Source organism: Thunnus thynnus, chromosome 12 (assembly GCF_963924715.1).
Source record: "Thunnus thynnus chromosome 12, fThuThy2.1, whole genome shotgun sequence".
In the NCBI taxonomy this organism is placed as follows: domain Eukaryota; kingdom Metazoa; phylum Chordata; class Actinopteri; order Scombriformes; family Scombridae; genus Thunnus; species Thunnus thynnus.
Window position 1 is genome coordinate 12,926,359 of NC_089528.1, and position 27,923 is coordinate 12,954,281.

The 27,923-nt window shown below is 38.9% G+C and overlaps 1 protein-coding gene across 5 annotated transcripts; it reads right to left on the reverse strand.

Moving 5' to 3' along the window:
- Positions 1-11,514: 11,514 nt before the first annotated feature.
- LOC137194039 (phosphatidylinositol 4-phosphate 5-kinase type-1 gamma-like) lies at positions 11,515-27,836 on the reverse strand. 5 transcript variants are annotated; one of them, XM_067605558.1, is made up of 18 exons: positions 26,407-27,836; positions 22,856-22,884; positions 22,547-22,636; positions 22,183-22,313; positions 21,947-22,064; positions 20,002-20,154; positions 19,102-19,401; positions 18,783-18,991; positions 18,377-18,460; positions 17,613-17,661; positions 17,328-17,412; positions 16,991-17,168; positions 15,885-16,037; positions 15,699-15,767; positions 15,047-15,614; positions 14,340-14,414; positions 13,076-13,159; positions 11,515-12,961 (listed from the first exon to the last, which is right to left on the reverse strand). In XM_067605558.1, exons 1-18 carry the CDS (start codon positions 26,498-26,500, stop codon positions 12,959-12,961), a joined length of 2,472 nt encoding a protein of 823 aa, XP_067461659.1. In that variant the 5' UTR covers positions 26,501-27,836; the 3' UTR covers positions 11,515-12,958. The 5 variants fall into 5 exon arrangements, with proteins under 5 accessions (XP_067461659.1, XP_067461660.1, XP_067461658.1 ...); XM_067605559.1 differs by having other exon boundaries at positions 11,516-12,961; positions 13,076-13,156; positions 15,885-16,041; positions 16,995-17,168; XM_067605557.1 differs by having other exon boundaries at positions 11,516-12,961; positions 15,885-16,041; positions 16,995-17,168.
- Positions 27,837-27,923: the final 87 nt, after the last annotated feature.

A 27,923-nucleotide genomic window follows, 5' to 3' on the forward strand; every position in this document is an offset into this window, starting at 1 on the left:
TTTTGATACATAAAGGAAGAGAAGATATGATCTGAATTCTGGCAAAAATGTCAATGTTTTTCCAGCCTAATGAGAGTGTCTGCACACACACACACACACACACACACACACACACACACACACACACACACACTCACACACACATACACATACCACCCCCTGCCTCACTCCCAATACATCCAAATCACACACAGCAAACAAAATGCTGATGGTGGTTAATGAGGCAGATGCCTCTGAGTAAGAGACAGAAAGAGGAAGAGGAACAGAGGAAAGAAGTCGGTTTGGCTCGGGGCAATGAAACAGGCAGCTTCTGCCAAATAATGAGACACTGACACCATATTTAGCAGGTAGCCTTTTGTGATGATGCATCACACACTGAACTCTACTTGAAAAGTGATAGAAAGGCATCTGTTCTTGTAGAAAATAACAATGTGTAGTTAAACTCAGCATCGACTGTAGCAGACTTAACCATGTGTTTTTTTATGAAACGACACACTGTATGAGTATTGTATTATATGAGGAGTGTTTTGCAAAGATATGTCATAGTCCTCTATGAATGATTCTGTAATGGCAGGGTGCTCCTTCTCTCTGATCTCTTCATTTTTACAATCCTCTAAACACTTGGAGACTTGTGTTATATGCCTCGACCTAGTGTCACAAATGGAAAAGCATTTGCATTTACTGCCATAGAGCGCAGTCTGTAGGTGTTCCAAATTGTGATAAAAGGGATCGATCAGAGGGATAAAAAGAACACAGTTTAGGCCTGAATCCACAATAACCGATGGTAGACTGAGCAGTAGTAATTTTAACCCCAAAAGACACTCTTGTTATATTGAGGAGGGCAGATCAAATTGAATCTTTCTGTCTCCATGTCTCAGTGGGAGGCGATTGTGGGTTTTTGTCCCCAGATTAGGGTGGGTATAGAGCTGGCTAATCCTGCCTGCTCTTCCATGTGGGAGTGGCGGTGGGGTGTCTTTGCTGCGCGGCCAGCCGTAATCTAATGGGTGTGAGATTGGGTTTTACACACGGGCACGCTCACCCACACACAGCCGGAGACACACAACACAAAGTCTAAATTTGTTTCAGGATTAAAGGCATCACCTCAATGACTGACATAATGCCACAGGCATTCCCACGGTAACCCTGATGAGGTCGTCTCTAAGTGTGTACATGTGTGTCTGAGAATGTGTGCATGGTTGTATTTCTAGATGCTGCTAGAAGTACATGGAGAGAAGAAGCAGAGAGAGTACAGGAAAACAAGAAGAAATAAATCGTGTGCGCGCACACACACATATACACACATACCACTCAGTCCCACTAGAGAAGCAGCTGCCCAAATTGGCAGGCCATGTCCCTCTCATTATGCTGGCCAGTCACTCATGTCCTGGCTCTCTCTCCCCTGCTGCTGCTGCTGCTGGGCAGGTAGCATCTGACACACATTAGCCTGCTATTAATGACTTCTTCTGCAGCCATTACCACACACTTAGGGAGAAACATCCCCTGGGCGCCATTTTTTTTGCAGTGACAAGCATTATATATCCAAAACCATCTTATTTTCTTCAAATCTCTGCAAACAAAGAAATGTGTTTGTAAAACAAGACTTTTCAAGGTTCAAGGTTTTTGGTGAAAGCTCTTCAGGGTTGTACTCCTGCAATTTAATTAATCTTGTATTTCTTTCCTCATCCTGATGGTACCTCAGTTAAGTTCAGGATATGAGATGCTCTCAGAGGTGACTCTTCAGGAATGTGGGGTGTGACCAGTGGACCTCCCACATCAGATTTATTGTTTACCCATGATCCCAAAGGGAATACTACTGTGATTAACATTAATCCTACAAGTCTGTGTGCAAACAACACAAATACCGTCTCAGGATCTCCGACATCAACAGCAGGTGTTCCAAAACGTGGACTGCTCTCTACTCTGTCCTGCCATGCTGAGAGTTATGACTGAGAGTAAACCTTTACTGTTTTGCTGCCCTGATGATGCTGATCAGTCCTTTGTGATATCCCCATGAAATCACCATAACTCACAGGTGATAAATCTTCTTTCTTTTTCTCATTTTAAGTACTCTTTTTCTTGTTTCTATCATCAATTTGTTAGGATGGTAAAGCATACCTTTGAGTTGCTGGGTCTTATAACTGACGTTTGATTCTAAAAAAAACTTTGTATCTACTGAGGCATGCTGTTAAACCAATCTGGCCATGTGATTTTTTTTTTTTTTTTTTTTTTTTTTTGCTGTAAACCATAATGTAAGGCGTCATGACGCAGTGATCAGTCATAAAGTCTGTGCTGTGAATGTTTGTGACAGATGATATCCTTGGTTAAATTAGTCTCATTCAGAAGGCCTATTTGATGGGTAGTGAATGATTGTGGAAAACGTGTGTAAATATATATATATATATATATATGTATATATATATATGTATGTATGTATGTATGTATGTATGTATGTGTGTATGTGTGTGTGTGTGTGTACATATACATACATACATACATACATACATACATACATACATACATACATACATACATATACATGTATATACATGTGTGTATGTGTGTGTATATAAATATATATAGGCCTATGGTTGATCATGATCTTTGAATGTTGAATATTAGTTGTGACACAATATATTATTCCCAATTATTCAGTCTAATTTAAATGTATCGATGTAATCACACTATCCCCTGCTAAACTTGCAGACTGAGCTGTGTGTGTGTGTGTGTGCTGGTCTCTTGCTATCTACCCTTACCCTCTGCCCCTCTTTTGTTATTATCCTATAGCCGGGACATAATATGTTGATGTACTTATGTGAATATTTTGTTTGATTATTGCTATCTCTGCATAATTAACACTGCTAAACGCCTACATGTTATTCATCTGAATATTAGGAGCTTCTAAAATTGATCTCTTAAGAGCCTGGCTGGTTTATAATAAATCTAGTGTAATTACACTTTCTGAGACATGGATGAATAGTAATACCTCTGATAATGAAAGTAAACTTGAAAACTATGTTTTGTGCAGAGCTGATAGAGGTGCTTGAGGGGAGGAGTGGCTACATGTGTTTCTTCAATTTTGTCTTCAGAGCTTTTTATGCCAAAAGAGAACACTACGTACTTGAATATCTCTGTTAAAATAAGTTTACATGAAAACAAACAACTGACCACTGACTAGGAAATATTTACAAACCTCCAAATACTCCTTCAGAATCCACAAAGTGTATTTTGTCTACCATTAACTCTTTAGATCGTCCAAATGAAATGATTATTTTGGCTGACTTTAACAGAAATTGGCGAGATTGTTCATCTATCAATGATTGAAACCTATTTGGCAGTATAATTCTAACTCAACTGGTAAGTGAGTTGATTACAGGTCTAATTCCTTGTTAGATTGGATTCTTGTCATCCATCCTGATAGAATTATAAAATCAGGGGTATTATCTGACTGTTTCAGTGACCATTCCATTATTTTTTGTGTTTGGAAGATTAAAGTACCTCATCTTCCACCAAGATGCATCAAAGTACAGGTGGTAGGAACTTTTTATTCAAGACTTAACTGCCATAAATTGGGACAGGTTTCAGTTAACAATTTCGTTGAAAAAGCATGGAACATATTTTACACTGAGTTCATTTATGTTATAGACAAACATACACCCTGGACAACAATTAAGGTTAAAGGTAGACATTTACCTTGGATTAATGACAATTTTATAAGTCTCTTTAAACAGGGGGATAAGGCCTGGGAAAAATAACAGTCAAGAAAGGATTCTGCTGAGTGGTATTCATATAAACATTTAAGGAATATATGTAAAACCAAAATAAGAAATGCTACATCTAATTATTATAAATACTGTTTGGCTAATGATTTATGTAACCCTAGACAGTTTTGGAACAGAATCAACAGTATATCCAATAAATCCACTAAAAGCCCTACTACTCATACTAGAGTAGTAAGTGTTTATAATCCCTCTATAATTGCTAATGCCTTTGGCCAGCATTTCTCCGCTGTCTGCAGATCACAATTTTCTGATTTTCCCTACTCTGATATTTCATTAACTCTATATGTGGTAGCTCCTTCTCCTTTGGAAGAATCAGTCCAATTTATATTCAGCAGGTCATTTGTGATCTAAGTTCAGGCAGTGGTGCTGGTCCAGATGGTTTGGAGATTAAGTTCATTAAACTTGCTTCTCATGTTCTGGCATATCCTCTGCCTGATTAATTCAATTTATCTTTATCTACATGTGAAATTCCATTAATTTGGAAATGTGCCAGAAAACTGGTGATCCTCTCGATCTCAATAACTATAGACCTATTTACATTATTAACAGTATAGCAAAAGTGTTTGAAAAGTTATATTTTAATCATCTATCAGATCTAACTTCTCTACAACCACTGCTCTTTTAAAATTCATCAATGATGTATCCTCTTCATTGGACAACAACATGCTTACAGGTGCAATATTTATAGATCTTACTAAGGCTGTTTGATCATTATCTGCTGCTTGAATAACTTTGTGCTATTGGTCTTTCAACATTCTCTGCTTTGATTCAATTCATATCCTTACCACAGATGTCAGTGTGTCTCTTATCAGGGCAGTCAGTCAGATTTTATGATTATGGAAAAAGGTGTACCTCAAAATTAATCTCTAGGACTGTTGCTGTTCTCCATTTTTATTAATGATCTCCCACAAATCCGTTCTGATAGTCATATTCAATTATATGCAGATGATACTGTACATTACCTTCTGATTTTGATGCCACTCAAAAATGGTCTTCTTTTAACAAACTTCTACTGAATAAGAAGAAGTCTTATAGTATGTTGTTTGGCAGTGGACCTAATTCTTTGCATTTGACCAATAATTGGTGAATTCATTTCTTAAATGGGACACCACTTGAGAAAATGGAGGAATTTAAATATTTGGGTCTCTGGCTTGATTCTCAACTTTCTTTTAAGCCTCATATTAACTCAGTGATTAAGAGAAGAAATTGTAGCCTGAGATTTTTATATCATTCTATCAACTGTTTCACCCTACAGGTCAGAAAAAGAATTATTTCACAGTTGATATTACCAATACTAGATTATGCAGATAATCAGAATACCTCAGAGACAAATCTTTGTCCCCTCAATGTGGTTTATAATAGTTTCTGTAGATTTGTTTTGAGGTGTCCTTATAGAACCCATCACTGTTTTATGTATGAGTCGCTAAACTGGTTAACACCTAAATCCAGAAGACATTTTCACTAGTTACAATTTATTTTTAAATGCATTTTCTTAAACTACCCTTCTTACTTAAGTCTTAATTCCATATAGGTCATTGTATAGTTTAAGGAATACTGAGTATACTTTTTTCTCCATTCCTAGAATTTTTAAAGAAATGGGGTGATGTGCCTTTAAATTTAAAGCTCCATCTGATTGGAACAACTTGCCAGTTCACTTAGATCTATTACCTTCTTTATTTCTTTAAGGCATCTCTTTTTACTTATCTTCAAACAACCTGCTCTTGCCTCTGATTAAATTTTAGATATGGAAATAATTTATCTCTAATGTGTACGTGCATGTAAATGTATGTATATAGCTTTGTATGGGTATGTGTACATTTACTGTATGTATTTTGGGGGAGATCAGTGGGAGTGGGAGTGGCTAGGCCTGGGAGATCTTTTGTCTGTGTATGTGTGAGTGTATTTGCTTTATGTACTGTATTTTCTGTATATTTATGTTAAGGACCCCCTTGAAAATGAGATGGTTCATCTCAAGGGGTTTATCTTTCTAATAAATGTATGAACCTTTCTCTGCTCCTCGCAGTCTAATTCAGTGTTTGACACTGTGTCTGTCCAGGTTTAGGGTTGAGTAAGTCCATAGAATAATTCCTCTCACAAATTCCCCCTCAAATGGCTCAATCAAATGAATTATAGCTCCTTTCAAATCATGCTGTGGTCACAGTGTCAGGAAAACAGAGGATTACAAAGGGTCAAGCATTCATTTTTTCAGTGCCATGAGAATTTGTTACTGCAGTGGAATCTCTTACTGTATTTCATGTCATAACAGAAATGAATTGGAGAGGAACTCTTGTTATTTTACATAATTCTAGTTATTTGTCCTCACCAGACAGATATCAGGCACTGACATACATTATGAAGATTACAGCTAGAATTTGGTCTTCCGTCTTAAAAAAATTAAAGTGAGAATTCAAATTAGATTGTTTTCTTCACTAATTTGCCCTTGAGCTTTAAGTAAAAGTGGTTTAAAAAACTGCAGAGACTCGGATCCCTGTGCCAGCAAGTGTGTGCTGTCAAGGTGTCCTTGATCAAGACATTGAATCCCAAACTTCTAATTAATTGCCAGAAAGTTATCTTTTTGGTGAATGTGACAGTATGGAGTACAAATTACATATATAATAAAATAAGAACAAAATTAACTTAAAGCAGCAATAATCAATATTTTCATAATAATAATGTATCAAAGGACAATGCCTAATGTGAGAGACCTTGCTCAAAGTGAGGAACCCAGATAGAATTATCAGTGACTCTGCTGCTCCCCTTGGCTTTACACTTTATAGCGAGTTTCAGCTCATTCTTTAACTGTCTGGCTGCAACTTTATTGGTTCATTCTCACCACTGTTGTTTTCAGCCAGAGCAGGCAGTTATTTTCTGATAAAAAGCTCTAAAAACCCACTGCACACTACCTTCTCAGCAGCAAACAGACAAAGTTAGCAAATAGCTGATGAACATAGAGAAGCATTTAGAAGCTAAAGAGCCAGATATTTCTGTCAAGAGTTGAAAGTGACCAAAAGTAGAGCCAAAATAATGTATACATTCATCAGGTGGACAGACACATGACTCCAAATAAATGATAATGTTGCTCTGTAACTGCTGGATGTGTAAATAAAAAACTGTTTGCGAATAAATTCACCATATTAACTTAAAAGTTGATTTTTTGACAGTGTTGTGTTTACAGCTAGTTTCCACTGCCCCCAAGTGATTTATTTTTAGCCACCTATGGGAAGTGGAACAAGCTATAAACGCACCATTGACATATTATCACCTTATAAAGTTATGAACGTGTTAGCAAGCACGTCATGTTCCTGGCAATGTAAATGTATTAACTCTCCTTTTAGCACTATTTTGATCTCCACCAACGTCTGAGGGAATTATCTGGCCCTGGCTGTAGAAAACGAGGTTGGTGAGAACTGTAAAACTGGACCAAAACAAGTCAAGCTGTGAGCTGTAAAACCAAAACAATGAGCTGAGGGGAACTGCAGTGTTAGGTGAGAATTGACTATGGGTTCAAAATACCTGAAATACCTTTCAGGTATTTTAGTAATAATAAGAAAATGATACTTGCAGCTTTAAAAATAGATTAATATTTTTAAGAGCACATTAGCAAGTATATTTTCCAATTTTTGCTATGCTTGCATTTTTCCACTTGAAAAAAAGTACTCATCTCCCAGACAGTTTTTATTAACATACTCTTTTTCCATGCCTTTCTATCCTCCCGTTAATTTGGGATCTTGGTGTTGATAACTCTAAAATAATATATAGAATATCAATAATATTTCCATTTTCATGCAATACATTTCCCTGCCAGTAATTTAAACAGAAATCTAAAACTGGACATGAAGATCACTTACATTTGTGGTCACTGATCTGTCAACATCTGCTCAATGGTTTGTTTAAACCAAATGATGTCGTCATACTTTTGTGATTGAAAGATAAGACAGACAACAGTCATGTAGCATCTGCTTTACCTGTAAAATCCACCACATATGTATCTACATACTGTATATACTTCAAAGAAATACATATTAAGCCAACAATAGACACAATTAGAGCAATGACTGACTAAAGCTCTAAAAGTGATAGCGTTGACTTAAAATGAGCATCAAACCAACTCCGCTGTGACATAGACCAGTGAGAACAGACACAAAGGTTATGTGCAAGTACCAGCTAGAAGGAATTGTCTTACTGCACAGCTTCAATAATATTTGTTTTAAGATCAGGTGGATGAGATTGTGATTCATAGATTGTCCATAAGCAGAGCAGAAGTGAAATGTGTTATTATCAGAGACATGATACCACACAGGCAGGCATATCATGACTGGTGTTTGGACTGAAATTCAATCCACTCTTGCTGTGTATGCATGCATGTGCTTCTGTATGTTTAGTGCATCCATCCGTGTCATCCACTTTAAATATTTAGGCAAACCTCCACAGCTCTGCAAGCCTCCATGTTTGATAAACCTCTACAAAAGTGCCAGGCAGCATTTATTTTCCATTCCACTACAAAGAATGTCAATTTAATGAAAGCCCCGAGAGCGAGAGACAGATTGGAAAGAGATGGGTAGAGGAAAAGACGGCAGCACACTGGCACGGAAAGTTTTGTCCTTCATCAGCCCTCCATCCCTCTATCCCTCCATCTCATTAAGGATGGATAGATGATCAATAGGAGAGAAGCAGTAGAAGGGGATTAGGATTAGAAATCGATGGCTTTGTTTTCTTCAGCCTGCCAAAGATAAACACTGCCTTAAGACACTCACAACGCAACACAGAGACTTTCACGGCTTTTCATCTGTGTGTGAGGGGGCATGACATCCTCTCTGTGTGGACGGACAGACATCTGTTTGCATCTTCTCACGCTGAGTTTAAAAGAGACGCTTCGATCCCTCCACGAGATTGGGAACGGGGGGGGATGGGCTCTGATCCAATTGACTAGTAATCTTCTATAGTGAGATGAAAACCAACACTGATATGTTGTAGACTGTTTGCTCAGTACTCTGTGCTGCCAGTTGTCTATGATTAAAACGCACATATTGAACTGTATGTGGGAGATGCAGGTTATGTGTCACAAATCAGAGATTGACTGCAGGTTCACATCAAGTCACTGTTTCCAGACTCTCTGAGAATAGCTGGAGATGACTGATGAAGAGGCAGTATCATAATCTGCTCACTGCAAAGAGAAGTGATGCTCCTAAAAACCTGAGTGGGCTGTAAGGAGTAAGGCAAGGCATTCTGGGTAGGTGAGGCTTCACCTCCCACACAGAGATTCAAAAACATACCCCCTGCTTTGATCTCTCTCTGCTCTCTGTCTCGCTCCTCTTCCCTCTCTCTTCTTTTCACACACACACACACACACACACACACACACACACACACACAAACATTGCACACTCTCCCTGTTTGTTGAGGCTTTCGCCCCTTTTTCCTTTGAAAGAACAAAGGCATTTGTTATGTTTCCTGCAGATGAAAGCTTGGCATTGTGACGGCCCATTTCACCCCAGGTAGCCTACAGATGCCGCTGCTCCATCATTTCTCTTTAAGTTCATGAAATCTTTTTTAAAAAGAGAATTTTAGAGCTCTGTGACCATGGTCACTACGAGATATTTTACATTAAGCTTATGATAATCATGATTGTATTGTTCCTATTCAAAGTCACAGGTGTGCTGACGACTATCCTAGCATGCACTGGGCAGAAAGCAGGAGGAGGAACAGCAGAAGCAGACAGACGGAGAAAGACTTTCATATCTTCAATCCAGCTGACATGCATGACTTTGGACTGTGGGAGGTAACAAGATGAGCCTAAGTGGACTCCACCCAGAAACCATGCAGGGCACTGCAAGACTTGTATTTTCCATCAGTGCTTAAAGTGCCCCTCCACTCAAAAATGTGTTTTTCTTGTTACTTTAGTTTGATGTTTGAGCTTCACTGTGCAGAATGATGAATGTGCAGAGTTTGACAGTAGAAGGCTGTTTTCACATTCATCTGCTGAAGAAGGAAAATTTCTCTGTGTTCATTGAAAATCTGAGTTTAAGGGGTGTGCCTAATGAGCAGGATTTGTGACATCACAACTAGTTTGGAGCCAATTTGTCATGTGGAAACTTGAAGCCTCCAGTGCACAAACACTGAGAATGGACTTTTCAGAGAAGTAGGAGACAGTGTGTATCCAACAATATAACTTTTGAAATGAACAATATTTGCATATACATATTTTCTGTAATTTTTAATGAGGGAGAAGGGGTAGATGTAATTTTAAGGATTTTAACAAGGTAATTGAACTTTTTTTTTTTTTTAACATATTAGACACAAATTATTATTCAAAGTGGAGTGTTTTAAAACATGTCTGGAGGGGATCTTTAACAATTTATTTTAGGGGTACTCCAGAAATGTAGTATTGCATTCCATAAGACTGGCAGCTCAAAACTGAAGCACAGGCTGAGGTGAGTCGATCTTCAAAACCCTGGATCATACAATTCCCATAATGCAACTCAGTACTTAATTTCAAACTGAACACCCTCTGTCTATAATGCAGAGTCCATCCCAGGTATTTTCTCAGATATTAGAATACCTCATCAGAACCACGGAAGACATCATACAGCTGTTTTTACAGGCTGAGTAGAACTCTCCATGACGAGTAATGGGACCTTTATATGTAAAATCAGTGGATTGCTCCTTTTTAATCAGTTGCACCACTGGACTGGTGCAGTATACCCATCTGACTAAAAGTCAATAATAAACCCTTTATTTAATCAGGTAAGTCACATTGAGGTCAGGGGGTGGTATATCTGTGTGTGTGTGTGTGTGTGTGTGTGTGTGTGTGTGTGTGTGTAGAGGTAGAAGGACAAAACATGGGGGAAAAAGCGAGGATTGGGACATTTCATTCTAGGACAATTGGGCAGGTGGCTGCTGATCCTTGTCCATCACACATTCCATCATGAGCCGACATGGCTGACTTGTCACCCTGAGTGACATTCGTTACTCCATCTCACACATTTTGCCAGAGCACATGCGCATGTGTACCTACCACACACAAACACACACACACACACACACAAACACACACACACACATGTGCACTCACTGCAGTGTCTTCCTGTGCTTGTTTTCTCTCACTTGTACTTAATTCCACTATTTTTTTCTGTTCTCTCTCCCCTGTGTGTGTGTGTGTGTGTGTGTGTGTGTGTGTGTGTGTATACAGAAAAAGAAAGAATACGTGTTACTGCATATAGCCAACTAAGGTCCCAATAGGCTGATTTGTTTGAATCCATATTGATCTCCTGGTCTGTTTTATTCCAGTTTATTTTTAGCAGCAAAGCCTGCACAGAAAAAAAAAATCACCAGTCCCAGTGAAGCAATAGATTTCACATCATTATGTTAGTGTGCATTAAAATACCAGTGTGATGTGGAGGGGTGTGTTATGCCTATGAAGACTTTTAATATGTGGTCCACCAGGAAACACTAGAAAATGAATTATGGCCAACAGGCAGCTCATATGATTGCATACATCTTTGTTCAATTTAATTTTACAGTGCAACAAAGAGTCTTAAATTTTCTGGTAAACCAAAATACTGGATGAGATTCCAGTCAGGATGTGGCAGGACTGAGAAATGCCCTTTCTGAGACATTCTGGTGCCATCTAGTGGGCTAATTATGCAAATTACCTTTTACAACCGAGAACCTGAAAGATTTTTTTTTCTTTGCTGCTCATTGGTGAACCAGAATGTTTTAGAAAAAAAATACTAAAATCCACCAAAGTATTTTTTTTACACAATATAATCTTTATTTTCTTTTACACAGTGATCAGCTACAAACACTGTTGCTTACAAACAGGCAGGTTAACTTCAGCAGACTCAAATAATACGGTAATATGTTACAGCAGGGCTTATCGACACAGTCAAGAAGTCTAATTATGGTCTGTCCTGCTGTAACAAGTATCACTAGGTATGGAAGAAGAAAGGTACTGTCTGCAGCAACTGTAGATTTATTTTCCTATTAGCCTGCGATACACAGGTCCTGTATAGTAAGTTATTTCAATTTAATTCAATATATCTGGGACATTTAATTTCTCTCACACAGCCAACATGCTTTCAGCTGGTGGCAGACTTGCATGGTCAATAACAAATGGAAGTTACACCTTTGACAATGTGACAAATAAGCAGGACAAAAAAAAAAAAAATTACGTCTCCCAATCACACATAGAGACATAAGGGCACACACAGTTTATCTACAATTTACAAAAGATAACTGAAGTCATTTTTCCTTCATTTCTTTGTTCTAAATCCTGAAAAAGTGTAAATGCATGGCTGCTAAATTTTTTTACTCTGCTTCAAAGATTTGGTATTTACTCACAATAAAATATACTGTATGTAAATGTATATTTTTTTTAAATGTTTTTTTTTTTTTTTCAATGAAGTGACCGAAATATTCAAAACAGTTATGAAAATGAGTTAGTCAGTAAGGCATTTTGAACACAACCATTCACTGTCAGATTAAAGTTTCATAAGTGGACCACCACACGCCACAACAGAACACTGTGCATACACAGCACACAAAACAATAACTGTTGTGTGTTTTCAAACTATAATTGATGACAAAAATATTAAAAAATGTACAATTTTCAAAAGACCTCAGCCACATGTACATTGATAAGGTGCTAAAAATAAAATTATATACAGTCTCAACGTGCCCCTAGCAAAAAAAATAAATGTGTTACATGTATGTCCGTATTGCATAGCCAGAGCTGGCACAGTGCAGCTGACTCATGAACACTAAAAACCCAGCATGGCTGCAACCATACGTGACTTTTTTTTTTTTTTTGCTAAACAACCAAATTCATTCACAGCGCCATTCAGCTGATTGTACCATGTTTTAGTTTATTTTCAGCTTGAGGCCATTCAGATGTATGCTTTATGATTTTTTGTTTGCATAATATTTCTGTGCATGTATGTGCCTGTATGCATGTGTGTATTTTTTGTATATTTGAACACTCTTAAGTTAATTCCTCTGTGGGTGTTTTTCTGTTTCTATGTTACAGTTGGCAAAGCAAGCTTCCACATGCAGCTTGAGCGACCAGCATCAAACAGTATCATTAAATCTTCATAGTATCCTGGTGGCTTTAAAGAACCTCACAGCTTCTGTATGTGCAGACAGCCTCTGTCTCCACCCATCACTGCTGTCTCCACTGAGAGTTACTGAAAGAGAGAGCAGAGAGAGAAAAAAGGAGGGAGAGACATAGAGGATGAGTAGGATGAACACTAATATATACACTAATCTCTGCTTTGTAATTTAATGACAAATACACTTACTGTCTCACTCTCCCCAGAGCCCCTTCTGGACTCCGAGCCAGAGTGCAGAGGAGAGTACACCCAGCCCCGATCCTCCTGATTCTGCTGATACCAAATCCATCCAGGAGTTGGGAAAGATAACACATAGCCAGATCATTTCTAAAGACATTCTCAAGACATTGATTAGTTTAAAGCTGCACTGTGCAGTTTTGTATGGTGGGGGCTCCAAACAGCCGCCAAACAAATTTCTTAACACTTAAAGTGCTCACTGTTAGTCTGTGATTGCTTCCTCCTAGTTGGAGAAACATTTGCTTTTTGACTGTTATCACCTCCTCCATGTGGAGAGATGTCTAGTTGTCTACAATTTAATTTAGAGAAAAAAGGCAAATCTACAGGGTCTCTGTTAGAAAGGATGATATGATATTCTGGCTAAGATAGGTGTAATTTCATTTTAAATTCCCTGAAAACAGAATTTCTCGATAAGTTTCTTACCATAAGCGAATGTATCTCAAAACAACACATAATTTTCTGCCAAAGTCTAAAACATCTGTGATTATTTTGTATCAGAGATTTCTGTATTTGTGTTTTTGTCCTTTCTTTTCTAACTGGCTTGAAGTGGGTGGGACTCGGTTAGAAATAGGTGATGTCACATACTTCCATGCATCGATCAGAGTTAGCAAGATTTGAATCAAAATGAGTTTTTGACTCTTAATAAATACTTTTTCTTCCAAAATTTTACTTCATTGTGGTGTATTGTAATGAATATTTACTTTTATAGACAAATACTTTATATTTGAAATCAACATTTCAGGGGCTTTAAAAAAATGCACCAAGTGCAGCTTTAATAAACAGATGATTTTCAGGATTTCATTCTGGCAAAGCATAGACACTAATGAGCTTCGTCAGCTCCTCGGTACTACCTGAGTGCTACCGGGCAGAAGCTTGTGACATTACTAAAAGCACAAAGCCGATACAAGCTACAGTTAACTAACTGCAAATCCAATATTCTCAAACATTTAAATTACTGTTTACTAGAAACATAAAGATGCATGCTCCATTTAAATGCACAAGATGGCCCTTCAGAAGCTGTAGTTTTCACTCCTGCCTTTTTCAGGCTTTAACACTAATCAAGTCACATGAAAAAGACATGTCTTAATTACTTCTGAAGATCCATAAGCTGCTGTGTTTGTGACAGCCCCAACAGAACAGCTACCAGCAATGTGATGATACATGGAAACATCTCCTAGCATGACAAATGACTCTAACTACCTCGGTGGTGACTTACATTGTAACTTGAGCTAGAGTTTAGCTTACGACGGCCAAGAACTGGAGAGTACACCCAATATCTGCCATCTGCATACTGATGGATGGACACACACACACACACACACAACACACAAACAAATGCTTATGATGTGTACACAGGAAAATAAAGGGAATTGAATTAATCATCACAGAACGGAAGAGAGAGACGAGTGAAGATGTGAGACGATAGAAGCTGTTTTATGATAGAGGAGAGAAAGGAAAGAAAGTGAAAAACGAATGCAATAATGTCATAAAAAACACACACACACACACAAAAGAGAGAATTATGGAGAGCTGTACATGACATTGATGGGGCACATGAATGCAGATTGACAGATATAAATACATCATGCTGTGCGGGAAAGAAAACCCCGGTGTTTTTGCTGATACATTCATGAGCATGAACTACGACTGGTGGCAGCCTCGTGCTCCAGAAAAAAAGCGTTTCGGACAGTGAGAGCAACTCCCAGAAGTACGTGCACACTGCAACACACACCCTCACCCCTCACCATCATAACTCTACAACGCTGTCCTGACTGGGCCACTGCAGGAGACCCAGCAAATCAAAGACAAACAGAAGAAAGATGATTTTTACCCTCTGGAAGAGCACTATCGTGTTATGGTTTGTTTCACTGCTTTGAAAGTAGCTTATTATGACACTGAATGATAATGATAATAGGGACTTACAAAATAGATGTCGGAAACCTGCACCTCCCCTTCCAATGAGTTGTGGCTGCTGGACACAGAGAGCTGATTGCACGACGTACGCAGCGCCTGCTGGGGCACCTGAGGGCTTGGAGGGTGGGAGGAGGGAGGGGTCGAGGGGAGATGGTGAAAGGAGCTCTGGGTGGAGGACTGAGGGAAGGCGGGGCAGATGGGGGTAAATGCTGAAGCACTAGCGAGGGTGGCGGCGTTACGAGCTGACGAGGCTGTCGATGTGGAAAGTGTGGATTTTGCGGATGAGTGAGAGATTGTAGAAGAGAGGGTGGAAGATTGAGCGGCTGTGGGAGAGGTGAGGGGTTTGGTGGACGGACGGATGGATGAAGCAAGTGTGGAGGATGACTGGCAAGCTGACTGAGCTGTGGAGGAGGAAGATACAAAGGAAGGAGGAAGGGTGGAGGAGGAATGTGCTGAGGATTGACTAATAGAGGGACGGGAGGATGAAGAAATGACACGCGGCGGACGCTGAGGGGACAGGTGGCTGGGAGAGATCTTTTCTGTCATCTGTGTGAGCTCCGTGCTCTTTGGGATTTTACTGTATGAAGCAATACAAAGAACAGAGTCAAAATATTGTTACATAGACATTATACTAGTATGCTATCCCTGTATGTGAGTGTACCTGAGTTCCACCTCCACTGTTATGGTCTCCTGCTTTTTCTCATGAACCTCAACTACTTCTTTTTGAGACCTGGAAATACACAGGACAATACAGGGTGTGGTATCAGTGGGGGAGAGTGGAGAGTGGATATTGACAGAATATTGTCAATATAGATTAGATATGTCATTAATTCACAGTTATTCTCACCTGGCCACATTTGGGGAGTGCATCTGTCTCCTGTAGCGTGGGTGCTCTGGTGTATCGAAGGGGGTGGTGGGTAGGGAGTTGTTAGAGGAGAGCGTGGTAGCGATAGATGCTGTGGTAGCATCTTCAAAGGAAGGAGGAGTGCAGGGTGGCTCTCTCCCTGATTGGCATCATTTAACAAATATATATATAAAGAGATCATTAAGGCATGAGCAAGAGAGGTGAAAATACACTAAGAAAATAATTAACAGAGCTTAATTGCTTTAACAAAATCCTGTATGTTGCAATTAAATATATTCTTTTTAAAAAGTATGACGTTATGCATATCTATTCTTGATTGTTTAAAGTTTTACTGCCGCTTAGATTTTGTTGGCATCTGCTGCTGTTCTGCTATTTCTCCAAAGACATTAATAAAAGGTTCATTTTATCTCATTTAAACAGAAAATGGAATACTCAACTGAGAAAATTGAAGCTATTTATGTACCAAGGTCTGAAAGACATAATGTCATAATGTATCAAGAGAAAACCATTGACTCTTCTTTTTTTTTTTTTTTTTTTTTTTTACAATTTTATTCAAGCACCATGTTGCATAGTATGGCTGCAACTAGCAATTATCAATCTGCTGAGTATTTTCTTGATTAATCAATTAACTGTTTTGTCTATGAAATGTCAGAAAATAGAGAAAAATACCAGTTATAGGTTCTTTGTCTGATCAGCCGTCCAAAATTCTAACATATTCAGTCTACTATCATGTATGACTTATAAAAGCTTCAAATCCTTACATTTGAGAAGCTGCAACAGTAAATGTTTGACATTTTTCCTTTAAAAAAATTACTACAGTTATTATTCAATTATCAAAATAGTAGTTGCAGATCAATTTTCTGTTGATCGACTAATTGTTGCAGCACTGTTGCATACACATTTATAAACACTGACGATGTCTAGTGCCAACTTGTCCATATAATCTTGCACTAATGGGTCCATGTGTTTGATATTAAACATCCTATTTTTACATGGAATTAAATAAGACAAAGCTTTAATGACCCCCGTGGGCAACATATTATCATGGCTGTATATCATTGGGAAGTAATAAGAGTTTACAAGAAGACCTACCATTGTCCTCCAACATGGCAAAGCTGTGAGCTCCTCGTAGGTTCTCCAAGTTGTCCAGGTTTTCCTGCCTCTCGTCTGTCAGTGAGGGACGCTGCCCAGCTGAACCCGCTCCACCAGCACTGGACTTGGATGAGAGAGCTCCTCGCCCCCTCTTAGATGGAGACGATCGCAATGCTGTGAAAGTAGTTGATGGTTACTTGGACTTTCATTCCAAAAAGGAAGATATCCCAAAATTTTTGCAGAAGAAAATCTAGTATTCCCCTTATTGGAATTGTTATCATCAAATATAAAACACAATCAAAGTATATGTCTCATGCACATTTATAAACTCACAGCAGCTCTTCTTGAAGACAATGGTGCTACAGAATTTGTAAAACCTTTCAGCATAGAAACCAGGTCTGTGAACTGACACTGTGTCCTGTAAGAGTAGAGGTGGGCGTAGTTAAAGAAAAAGAGATTGAGGCATTTTTCATACACAGTGACAAATCAATGTTTTTGTGTGCATTACATACAATATATAGAAAAGAAATAAATCAAAAAGATCAAATTTGACATGATTTAGTAAGGTTTATTTGCTTGGATACAGACTGTCACATAATCGTTATGAAAGCTACTCACCCCATCATGGATGAGGGACTTCCAACTGTGCTCCAGTTTCTTTATCATTCTGTCAGACAAGGCAATTAAATAATTTAGTTCAACTTATTCAATGATTTACTGTGCTTACCTGGCAACTCAGGACTGAATCAGTGGCTAGAATCCTACTTACAATGTTGATGTGCATTTTAAGATCGGTGTATGTCTACACACCTGTCCTGACAATAGCTGTTATGTGTGTCCTCCATTTGTTCTTATATAGAGGACAGTGTGACATGTCTGGGATTATTTTTACTTCATGATTTCTTTCCATCATTTACAGTAATATTCCTAACAGCCACATTTTGTCTGGATTAATGTCAGTCTGAGCCTAATGCCTTCCTGACTTTGTAGCCAGAGAAAAATCCAATTTTTTCCAGTCCTGAGGTGTCCGATGAAAGACAGACTGATATGACAAATGTAGCATTAAACAGTGCACCTGATTGAAGGTAGTAGAGATTAAAGGTGATATGTCCAGCATTTATAACACCAATATTAATCATTATCAAATTCATTGTGATAACTTGGTCAGGTCAATTGATAGAAAAGGAACCCTGCAGTACCTCCCAGAAAATATGACCTAATGGCACATTCTCTAAAATGCAACGTAGAGGCTGATAATACTTTTCCAGTTGGTTTTGTGTCATAAATGTTAGACAAATGTCTCAAAGTTAATGTTTTGAATTATCAGCATTACATGACACACATTTACAGCACCTTTAAATACTGGAGTTTTCGATCCCTACCTGTAGGACTGCAGAATGTCAATGATTCCAATGAACAGCAGGAGGCGCTCTCCTTTACTTCCCACAGCTGGAATACCACCCATACTGCAGACAGAGGAGAAGTTACATTGTGTGGATTCAATGGAGAGGGCTCTAGCTGCAGTCTTGCAGAGTCACCCTAACCCTACATGACACACCCACTTTACTACACAACACACCGCCCTGATGTTGTCACTCGACATGTTACACAACACGCCCTTCCGACCCCTAACCATCTCCCTCCTCATGCCTAAACCTAACCAAGTGGGTGTGTCATGTAGTAAAGTTAGTGTGTCGTGTAGATACTGCGTTTTCATGCTGCAGCTTCAACTGGATATAGTTGATTCAATGTAACGATTAGGGCAACCATTATGAAATGGTGACTTACGTGTCATCATGATCCAGAGTGTCCCTGCATGTGGAGCCTCCCTGTATAGACTCCATTGCAGTGGAATACAAGGCTCTCTGAGCTGCGGGCTTCTTTTCATCCCCACCGCCTGCAGGTGAGCCCTGGGACTGATGCTCTCTCTCAGCTTGTGTCTTGTTGTGGATCCCAAGCAGCAAACTGTAGTCCATGATCTTAAAACTCTCCAGCACCTGACATGAAACACACATATAATACAGGAAAATGTATGGAATATAGATTTTTTATCTAGTGTCTTTTATCGATTCTTTCTGTCATCTTATCCCTCCTCTCTCTCTCTTACCAGACAGTCTCTTTGCAGGGTTTTGACCAGAGCGCTGTATGTGTCCTGGTCCAGAGTGAGGCCCTCGGGAATATCACTCAGAAAGTCCAGGTCTTTAAAAGTGGGTTTGGACTTCTCCCGCTCCTTCTTGGATGCTCGCCTCTTGTAAGTGGAGCCTTTCAAGTCAAACTTTAGGTGCATGCGTACAGAGCGCGGTAAAATATTGTTCATCACAACAACTCGGATGTTTTTGCCCCCACACTGGACGCAGTAGAGGCCAAAGAACTTTGGCAGCAAAGTTCGAGGGTTCTGGTTCAAGTTCTGGAGAAGGGTAGATGCAGGTAGCAGATGCAGGAAAGGAAACAGGAAGGAGAGGGAGAAATAAAGGAGAAAATACATTTTATTATTGGCAATAAGGCATGTAGTCTATGTGTTTCAGCCTCAGTACCATGCACCTGTCAGACAGCGTGACATATCCACGGGCCTCAGCCCATACTTGTGTGTCTCTACTGTTTAGCCTGTTAAGGAGTACTTAGCCCAGGTCTCAGTCAGGTACAACCTCTCTGCTCTTATCTATTACAAAGCCACTGGTTGGCGTCACTGCTGACCGGGGCCAACACCGGGGGGTAGGATAAAGAGGATAAAGATGACTAGAAGCTGCTGCATTACTCTTAAGCATGCGCTCCTGCACACAAACACCCACCTCCACAAACCCAAATCTCTGAATACACAGACTATTACAAACCAAGTGGCTTTAGTTTCCCACTTCCTCTCAGGTACAGTATGGTAAGAAAATTAAACATTTGCTGCAGATAAAAATTAACCTTCTTAATTACTAATTTTCCACACTTGTTGGCTGTGTTTTAACTCTTTATACTCAATATTAATAGTGTGAAACTAGGGGGCTTTGGTTTGACTTACCATATAGTATCCAGGAAGCAGTTTCTGCAGAAACTCTGCCTCCTTATGCATGACAGTTTTGATGATGAACTCATCATCTCGGGTTACGTAGAATATGGAGCCACTAGCTCCCGGATTCGTCAGTTCAATCAGTGGCTCATTACATAGAGAATACTAGACAGGGACACAGAGGAACAAACATAGATCAAAATTTACACTGGGGTCTTGCTTTAAGTCTGACAATCTGATCCAAAAGCTCTGAAAAGAGTGTTTTAACATACAACAGCCACATGAACAGAATTAATGTTTTTCAGCTTATTCTTCCTGTTTTAAAGGAATAGTCTGAACTTCTGGCAAAGAAGGTAAATGTTTCATCCAAATTTGTACTTTGTAGTTCATCTGTTGATCTCACTGTTAATGCTGGATCCAAGCAAGGCATCGGATGAATTCATATACCCACTCAGATGGCATTGCTCATCCACAGCAAGTGCAAGTGTGTATACATTACTTTGTGCGTGTGGGTGAGAAGGATTACACATCTACTACTAGCAGTGTAAACTGTGCATTATGACATTTACACCTTTTAGTGTTAGTAACTCCAGTGATGATACTTTCGCCTACTTCATGCTGGTGTCCAACACCATGTGCACTAGCAGCATTTGAAACATAACTCATAACACATCATCTTATAAGCATCAGTCATATCTATCAATTTGAATGATGAATTGAGCTGTTAGACTTTGCTATGTTCCCATATGATGATGAGTGAGAGAAACGCACTTTTTGTGGTTTAATTTGTCTAATATTGTGATAAAAATCTCTATGGTTTAGTCAACTCCCCAAAATACCACAAACAAACACAAGCTGACACAAACACAATCTACTCTCTGATTGTCTGCTGCCACTACTTGGAGTTTAAAAAAGAAAGCTTTAGTCTGCTAATCTCCCTCTGGCACAGGCAGAATGTGAGCTTCAACGTGCTGTATGTCACTGCATGTCACTGCGTGTGTGTGTGTGTGTGTGCGCGCCCTCAGATGTGAACTTTGCAAAGGCATGTGCAACAGCGTGTGCATGGTTTTGTGTTTAATGTTCATCCTAACATCAGCAGGGGTCTGATGTGGCAGATAGCATGTATTCTTTGATAACTCCCCTGATCATCAGTCAAAAGCTATCAGAGGGAACTTCACACAAATCTATATTTAGCCCATGTTAGGTATCCTACAGTGTGATTTATTACACTGCTATCAAATGAAAGCTAATAAGCAGGTGGAAGAAAAATAATAGATTTTTAAGATTTTTATTCTGAATAAATGTATAAAACTTTCCAAAAACCTGTTTTTGCTTTGTCATTGTGAAGTACTGTGTGTAGACTGAGGAGAAAAAAAATCATTCCATTTTAAGATGAGTCTGAAACATCAACAAAATATAGAAAACTTGAACGGGTCTGAAAACCTTCCATATACACTGTAAATGGGTATTGCTGTTTGTAGAAACAATTATTATTGATGTTTTTTTTTGTTACTTTGTCTTTTCTACATTTAATAGATCACACAGTGTTTTTTGATCCAGTATACATAGAAAATGTGATGCTTTTATTACTTTTATATACTTTCTATTACTAGATCTTTCTTTCTGCTGATCATAGGGAAGGAAATTGTAATGAAATATTATTACATGTTGATAATAACTGTTTAAAATTTGCCTCAATTTGCCTTCTAGTACAACTGCATGTTTAATATTTCAGACTGACATTACTTGGCAGGTGTTGAACAGTTCCATGTAATAAAAACAAACTAATATGTTTGCAGCAGTTAGTTAACCATTACATCTCCTGAAGCAAATAATGGACAGTTACGTTTACGTATGGAATTATGATTCTGTACATAAAGGCAAACATTTTAGTTTTAGCTGCACAAAACTCCAACACTCCATGCACCCTGGCTCATTAGAGAAAATCATATCTCACCAAGTAGTCATCTGGTCGGATCCCGAACAGCTCCCGGAAGTAACGAAAGGCCACAGGGGCGTAAGTTTTAAACCTGAAGTCTGGAAAGTGGTGGGCCGGAGTGAGGTTACTGCCCTCACTGTTTGGAGCAAGGCGGGACCAGCAGGAAGAAGAGGATGAAAATAATTGTATTAGATACTTCCCACACACATATGCACATGCAGTACACATACACGTCCACTCATAGAAAAACCCACTTGGGAAAGAAGATGCTTTCGACCACATAGAAGTCCTGCATCAGCACATCTCTCTCGGGCTTGGAGCTGAGGTTACCAACAGTATACCCAATACCCAGCTGGATGGCTCCTTTTAAGGCAGAGGAGGTGGTCTGGAGGCGGCGGAGAAAAGAACAACAGGGTGAGGTGTGGGTGGAAAGTAGTTGATGAAATCGTCAGGCCAAGCAAATGTACAAACAGTACTTGAGATACACAGTATACACTGGCTTCACACAGTGAGAAAAGGAGGAAAGTGACAACAACCAGAGAGCAAGAGAGTATGAAGATAGCATAAAGAGAAAGAGAAATAGAGAAAAGTAGAAGTATGTGAAGAGGAAAAGCCAACCTTCTTGTATGTTGTCTCTCCTGAGGCATCTACTCTCCTGTGGCCAATCTTCTTCTCATGAGCTGCACCCGCTCCGAATGGGGACGGCATCTGTCAGGACAGAAAGAGGAAATGTAAATTTACTGTATATGTTATATACTGTAGATGTGTACTGTACATTGTCCCATCAGAGGTCACATGAAACTGAACCATACAGCAAACCAAAACACAAACACGGAAAGTGAGAAGGATGAAATAAAAGGTAAGACAAGAAGAAAACAACTGAGACAGGTGAGACAGACAGGTGTATAGTGTATAGTATCCTCTCACCTCTGTTATCTGACCCCTCTTGGCTGGATCTGTAGACAGAGACAGACAGAGAAGGCACAGGAGAAACAGGTTAGGAGGCGTATACATTGGTACATTATTTAGTGTGATTTACTGATTAATGATTTAGCAAGGAATGCCAACTTTGCCATCAGACTCACAATGGGGTTGGGGATCATTACCTATACACTGTAGATTCAAGCCTTTATAGGGAGTTATTAAACATGTCTGACTGACTGTCTGACTGTCTAATTATCCCCAAAGCAGACTGAAACCGCAGGTAACACAAACCAGTAACTTCAGTGGCAAATAAGATGCCCGAGTTGTTCTGCAGGTGCCCTGCTTTCTATTTCATCAGCCAAATGTTTCTGGTTGAAAGTTACATATAGTTGATACAAAGAGGGTACATAGATTAGTGCTTTGCTATAAGTGCTACATGACTGGATACCAAACACAGGTGGTTTCCACTGTGCATGCAGAAATTCAAGCCGTAGTTAGGGCATTCATTATCTTAAGTAGTATTTTTATAGGTCTGCTGAGGAAGATCTTGATATTGAAAGCTCTTGAGAAGCTACTGAATGGGCTTTGTGGAAAGATTTTTTGTAACCTTGTGGTGAGATTATTTTGTCATTTTCATAATTTACTTAGTAGGACTATTCAACTGTGTTTATAATGAGTATTAGTAAATGTATTAGCTATAATGTACAGTCATCCAGATGGAATTTATCGCTCAAATTAGCAAAAAGCCTTTCTCTCTGCAAAGGGTATAGATATACCATCATCTGTATATATAACTTATCAACTTCATTCCACATAAATGATTGGTTAACTCACCAGAAGAAGAGTTCAGTGTCTACAGGTTACCGATTGTTTGATAATCCCGAAACAGAAAAGACATGCAGCAAAAATCCCCAGCTAAACCAAAATATGACATTAAGCAGTCAGTGTGCAGTCAGGGTTTTCTATTCCTGGATCAGTCAGATTTGTACCAAGAAGGTAAAAACTCTATTGGATTGACTTCCTCCCTAATCTGAGTGCTGTCATTGGCTGAGGTCTCCAGATCACATCGCCAACCAATCACACATAAGGATTAGGAAGAATCTTTCCAACCAACACAAAGGACGCAATTGGACTATGCTTGTATGTGTATGTGTAGAATAGAGGATGAAGGAGCAGTAAAGAAGGAAGTGAACGGGAAATGAGACAGTTCACAGTATTTCACAGTACTACAAACTACTCAGTTTGCATCATTATGCTAAAGTTTAGGTTGTATGAGGGTGAAAGAAGGAAGTGCTTACTGACAAAGTAGGGATAATGAATCTTTAAGCCATGTTAAAGCACACAGCATACTCTGTGGCAGATGTTTCTATCATTAAGGCATGACATAACACAACAATAGTTCATGTACAGTATAATATATACAATGACTTCTCAATGGTGGGTCAGCAGAGGCAAACAAAATCCAAGAATCATACAATTTGAATTGTCAAAAATTCAAACTAACATGCAACATATTTGATTTCAAATCCTGACAACAGTGAGGTAGTATTGTCTTCTGGAGCCAAGTACAAGTGTTCCTCTACTCACACTCTTTAATTGCTTTACAAGGGCAACTGCTACACTAAACATTTTAGTTTAGCGTGTTAGTATGCTAACATTTGCTCATTAGTACCAAACACAAAGTGCAGTTGAGGCAGATGGAGTCATTAGTTTTGTAAGTATTTGGTCATACACCAAAGTACTGGACAAATTAAAATTTTGACCTGATGATGACATTAGATCACTGAAAGTGAAGGCATGACCAAAGTTATTACATTTAACCCAGACATTAATGTCTGCACCAAACTTCATGGCAACCCATTCAGGGGTTATTGAGACATTTCAGTCAGCGGATCACCAAAGTCAGTAGGATTGATCCTCTGGGGACCATGAATGTCTGTACAAAATTTAATAGTGATCCATCCAATAGTTGTTGAGATATTTCAGTGTGAGAAGAGGTAGCCAGACAAACTGTGCAAAAAGTACATCTAAATTCAACATGCAAATCTACCAACAAAAATGAGCAGCTTCTCATATTTTTTTGTTGTTGCTATTTCTTGTTTGTCCTTTCATGCAGTGACAGGATACACACACGACTGACCACACCTGTAACCTACAGATTAACACTGCATCAAAGCCTGTCAAGCAGAACAATGAGAAGGAGTATCCTGGGGCAGGCACATATACAAAGAGTCTCTGTGGGATTAGGGTCAGACCAGAATAATGTGCCACTGAGCTGCAAGCAACACACAGGACAAACTCACTGTAGCATTTTGTTTACTATGCAAAAAAACAAGCTACCAGTAAGATGGTTTGTTTGAAACATAGAAGTAACTGTGTCAGAGTTAAAACAATTGGGAAATGGACATTTGCTGTAAATGTAAGTGAAATAATTGTGACAATGTTAAGAGAAGTGTGCCTTAAGGCCTGTGTGTGTGTCATAGTAAAGAGGATTAGAGCTCTCCCTTATCAGCTGAGAAAATGGCGGTCTGTTTCTGTGACATTAATGTGACACTAAACACAGGAGTAGAGTTTGATGCTCTGAGGCTCTCCGCACACAAGTATAATCTGGTGGACTTCATGATAATCATGTGTACACAACATGCATATGTATGAACATGCAGATGCAAAGAAAATGTATTGCCCCTCTAAAACTGATTTGCAACATCTGCTTTGCTTCTGTAACATTAGCACATAAATATCATAAACATGTCATGCATGTAATATTTGTAGCCATCACATCCACAGTGATTCTTGGAATTGATACCACCAGAGGATTAGTGTGTGGTTTACGTTATAATTCCATATCAGATTACATAAGGCACTCTTCAGATTTAGCAGGGAAGAGAAAGAGGGAGACAGAACTATGAAGACTGATAGAGGTTGAGGAGAGGAGCAAAAGGACACCTGACTATGATAAGTGTTTACTACAGTGGCTGATGAACAGCCCATATTGTGCAGGTGCCATACTGTACAAAAGGTACAGCTCCTGCTTATACTGTACATGCAAAAGACTGTGTGTGTGTGTGTGTGTGTGTGCCCCGCGAGCAAATAGCTGCACACAGGTTAGAAGTAATTATTTGGATGAACATCCCACAGCAGCTGTCTTTACCAGGTCTTTTGGGAATGTGTGTACGCATCCCTGATGTGCACCTTGTATTGGTGCCAGTCTGCAGTGAGACACTGACACTGTGGGTGGGCCATTTACAACAGAGCAGCAGTGACTTGAATCTTGACACTGTTATCTAACAAAGCTCAGTTCAACAGCTCAAATTCCTTTTAACTACGGCTTTTGAGTATCTGCCTTGGCGGAAAACAGCTATATTTTTTTTCTGTAGTCTTTTTAGTTAAATTATATTTGCTACATTCACATGAGCTGCTACTTATATCCAACTTCACATCCCCTGTGCACCTGCTGTCACAGGCAGCTCTGCGCGCCCAAGATGATGGGACTGTATAGCAATTTGTCACTGACCGACAAAAACATATATATTCTAACTGAAAGACATACGCACCGGTGTCCCCCAGGTCAAGCTGTAGACAGAGGCCGGCGGCCGCTTCTTCCCTCGGTATCCCGTCATCCCCGGTTTCCGCAGTCCTCCAGTCCATCTCCCGGACCGCACAGTCGTGTCCTTCCTCAGTGAGAACCAGATGCTGCGGTAGGCGCTTGGGTACAATATAGATATCCTGTCATTTCACCCCCTTCAATATTTACTGGTAAAATCACAGACTACACAACTCAACGAGCGCATATTTGTCGTTGTTGCCAAACGCAGCGAGCCAAGTCACGTTCAGAGCCAGCGGTGCTGATCATCTCTGCGTCATTTCACACGCAACGGCGGGTGAGCGTGCCGGTAGTTACACTATCATCCCACTACAGTAACCGTCGAACCGTTACAACATTATTTCAGGTAATTACAATCATGCACAGTCTACATCCATTATACCTGTAGGAGGGAGCAGTCATTTTCACACTTTCACACAAAGCTCATTTACATAAATACATTTGCAACAAGCCAAACCTGCTCTCCTTTTCTCAGCATTTAATGAGAGGAACCATCGGTATAGGAAGGAAGCCCATCGCCCCAAAAAAGAAAAAAAATGTTGAAAAGTTCTTGATGAAAATAAAAAAGGTCTTAATAAAAATAAAATAGGCTGTTCTTAGTAAGTCAAAAATTTGACTTTATATGAGAAAAATATTTTACTTGCGAAGTCTAAATTATGAGATACTGCATTAGAATTATAGCCTAATGACAATTATATGTTGATATATTGACAATTATGGCCTAAGTGACAAAATAAGTCAAAAATGTTCATCTTTTTATTTTGACTGACATATATATTTGCTTAGTAAGTTATCATGAGTGTTATTGTTGCTCCATATACCTTTTCTTTTCTTACCAGTAGGATAAAGTTAAAGTAATTTACAACCTACACATTTTATGGGTCCATGTTTTCCTGTTCAATTGGTAAACTTTCAATTAATTAAAGTCAATTACTTGCTAACATAACCTAGTCTTTTAGCAGTTCAGTTTAAAATGAAAAAATGTGAAATTTGTCTGTCTATAGGTAAGCAAACAACCCTAACCCAGTATATGAATATAGTTTTAACAAATAAAGAATTTATTTACATATAATTTGGTTTAAATGTACCAATTAAGGGAAATACTATTTTCCCTACAATTACTACAGTACATAGTTCTTTAAGAAACTTCCTGAGAAACAGTTGGCAAATTATGAAATTACAGATCCACAAAATAAAGCTTCTACAAATGCTTTTAGATAATACAAGATGTAATGAGGTAGGTTTACTGATACCTGGGGTAATATTGAAACTTAATGTGTAATTTAGACTGTTAAGTGTTCCATTACATATTAAAGGTAATAACTAAAGCATTTACTTACCAGCGCTAATTATAGTATGTATCACAATTTGTAAACATTCAAACTTGCATTTTAATTTTAAGATATCCAAACAAAAAGGCTATTGCAATAAACGATTTTCATAACATTGAAATAACCAAGCCATGAT

Bases quoted from the DNA above. Each gene is read 5' to 3' on its own strand.
- LOC137194039 (XM_067605558.1), bottom strand. From the start codon at position 26,500: ATGGACTGGAGGACTGCGGAAACCGGGGATGACGGGATACCGAGGGAA. The intron at 22,065-22,182 runs GTGGGTTTTTCT...TGCTCCAAACAG, and splicing joins GAAAGCATCTTCTTTCCCAA to TGAGGGCAGTAACCTCACTC. The intron at 15,768-15,884 runs GTGAGAATAACT...GTGTATTTCCAG, and splicing joins CACTCCCCAAATGTGGCCAG to GTCTCAAAAAGAAGTAGTTG.